This window comes from Chrysochloris asiatica, unplaced genomic scaffold (genome assembly GCF_000296735.1).
Source record: "Chrysochloris asiatica unplaced genomic scaffold, ChrAsi1.0 scaffold00089, whole genome shotgun sequence".
NCBI classification, from domain to species: Eukaryota; Metazoa; Chordata; class Mammalia; order Afrosoricida; family Chrysochloridae; genus Chrysochloris; species Chrysochloris asiatica.
In genome coordinates, this window is record NW_006408607.1 from 5,850,591 (window position 1) to 5,852,486 (window position 1,896).

At 40.9% G+C, this 1,896-nt stretch overlaps 1 protein-coding gene across 2 annotated transcripts in view; it reads left to right on the forward strand.

The window, feature by feature from the left end:
* ZCCHC4 (zinc finger, CCHC domain containing 4) overlaps positions 1–1,297 on the forward strand; it is a 73,762-nt gene extending 72,465 nt beyond the window's left edge. Inside the window, exon 13 of one of the 2 annotated variants that reach the window (XM_006866299.1) lies at positions 924–1,297. In XM_006866299.1, coding sequence (XP_006866361.1) covers positions 924–1,059 — 136 coding nt within the window. In that variant the 3' untranslated portion in view covers positions 1,060–1,297. The remainder of the gene's footprint in view (positions 1–923) is intronic. The other variant, XM_006866300.1, reaches the window with a different exon arrangement.
* The last annotated feature ends 599 nt before the right edge of the window (positions 1,298–1,896 follow it).

Here is a 1,896-nt window from a genome sequence, read left to right on the forward strand (position 1 = left end):
TACAAATGAAATATTTAAAAGTGTTTCCGTCTATTCCTGTTCACTGTATCCCCTAGTGAAATCTGGTTATACTTCATTTTCAGTCCTGCTTATTCATGGATGAACCAAAGAGAAATTTTGTTGGGTTTTTTTTTTTTTTTTAGTATAGGCACACATAACTTCATTGGCTTTGCTGTCAAAGATTATATTGTTATTGTTGTTAAGTGCCATCAAGTCAGTTCTAACTCATAGCGACCTCGTATAGGGTTTCCAAGCAATGACTAGTGGGTCTGAACCACCGACCTTGCAGTTCAAACTGACCTTGCAGTCCAGCGCTTTAAATATTTTGTGAGAGTAGAAAGCCCACCTTGCTCCCACAGAGCGGCTGGTGGAGTCAAACTGCTAATCTTGTGGTCCAGTACTTATTCTGTGGAGCCACTGCACACCCCTTAAAGGACTATAGGACTTATAACTCTCAGTGTTATCATTTTTCCCCATTGTGCTATTTTTCTACCTCTGCTAACTGCTGAATGTCTGGGTCCTTTTTTTAAAAAAAAAAAAAAAAATAGAAGTCAGGGATTTGGAGATTGAAGTGCTGAGGTGAGCAGTATGCATAGACCAAAGAAAGAGAAAAGAACGCTAGCTCATTGGCTCAGCTATTTACCTCTGTGATGCGTGTGTCCTGAATAGATTGTTCTATATCTGTAGTAACCATCTCTCAAAGAAATTTCTCTTCTCAAGCATTTTGGGCTTCTGGCCATCTCCTTGTTCTGGTTTAGGATTCTGTGGATTTATGCTTAGAATACAGTCCATTCTCCTCCTCCTGCTAGGCACTCCCCACCCCCAACTATTCCTTATTTGGTTATCTAGTTAATTAAACTTCAATATAATTACATAACTCACTGTGCCCATTCCACAAAATAATTTAGCACTCTGTTTTTCAGAGCTGTCAGGAAGCAGAAGCAAAGAAAAAGTAATACAGTGAAATTGGAGACCACTAAAGGACATCCCATGAATCATCCATCTGCTATAAGGAAAAAGAAGAGGAGGGAACGGGCCCATCAATATCTTTGCTCTTAAATGTCCAGCAACTAGAGAATATGAGAGATTTATAGGCCAACCTTTGATGCCATTTTCTGAAAGTCCCACACACACTGGACTTAAATGCAGTCACTTGCAAAGGTGGGCACCTGGCTGAGCCAGACACAGGCAGGCTGCGTTCTAAGGTTTGTCAGCCCCTGTCAGCCTCTCTGGAAACCTGGGGAGTCATTCTGTCTGTAGCTCGTTGACCAGCTCTCTCTGCATGCCTTCTTTTGCTTTTCTGATAAGATTATTTTCGCCTCTTTTAACTGAAAAATGGGCACACAGCACTCTTTTGCACGAGGTGTCAGAAGAAAATGAACGTGAAAGCTCAAGAAGTTTTGTTTACATTGAACATCAAAATGTGTTAATTTAGATGTGGAACTACTTAACCTCAAGCAGTTCCATATCTAAATAGGATGGTTTCAACTGAACTTGAAAAGAAATGTACAATGTACAGTTATTTTCAGACTGCACGTGAAGATGCTGGAAAGAACTTTGGCAAAGGCGCTCTAAAGATGGAAATCCCATGATCACGATGACATTCCTACCCAGTGTTCATCTGGAAAGTACACTTTGCAATTGCCCTTTGGTGTAGAGATTCACTTGTTTGTTAAATGAATGAGATGTACAATTCTGACTTGCTGTCGTTTCAGTGTTGTTGGGTTTTTTTGGGTTTTTTTGCTTTTACTATTGTTTTCAGTAGGTGCCATCGAGTTGGTACCCACTCAGCGACCTCATACACAGCAAAACGAAACACTGCCCAATCCTGGGACAACCTCACTATCGTTATCACGCCCATTGACGCTGCCACTTTTCCAATCCATCTTGCTGGGG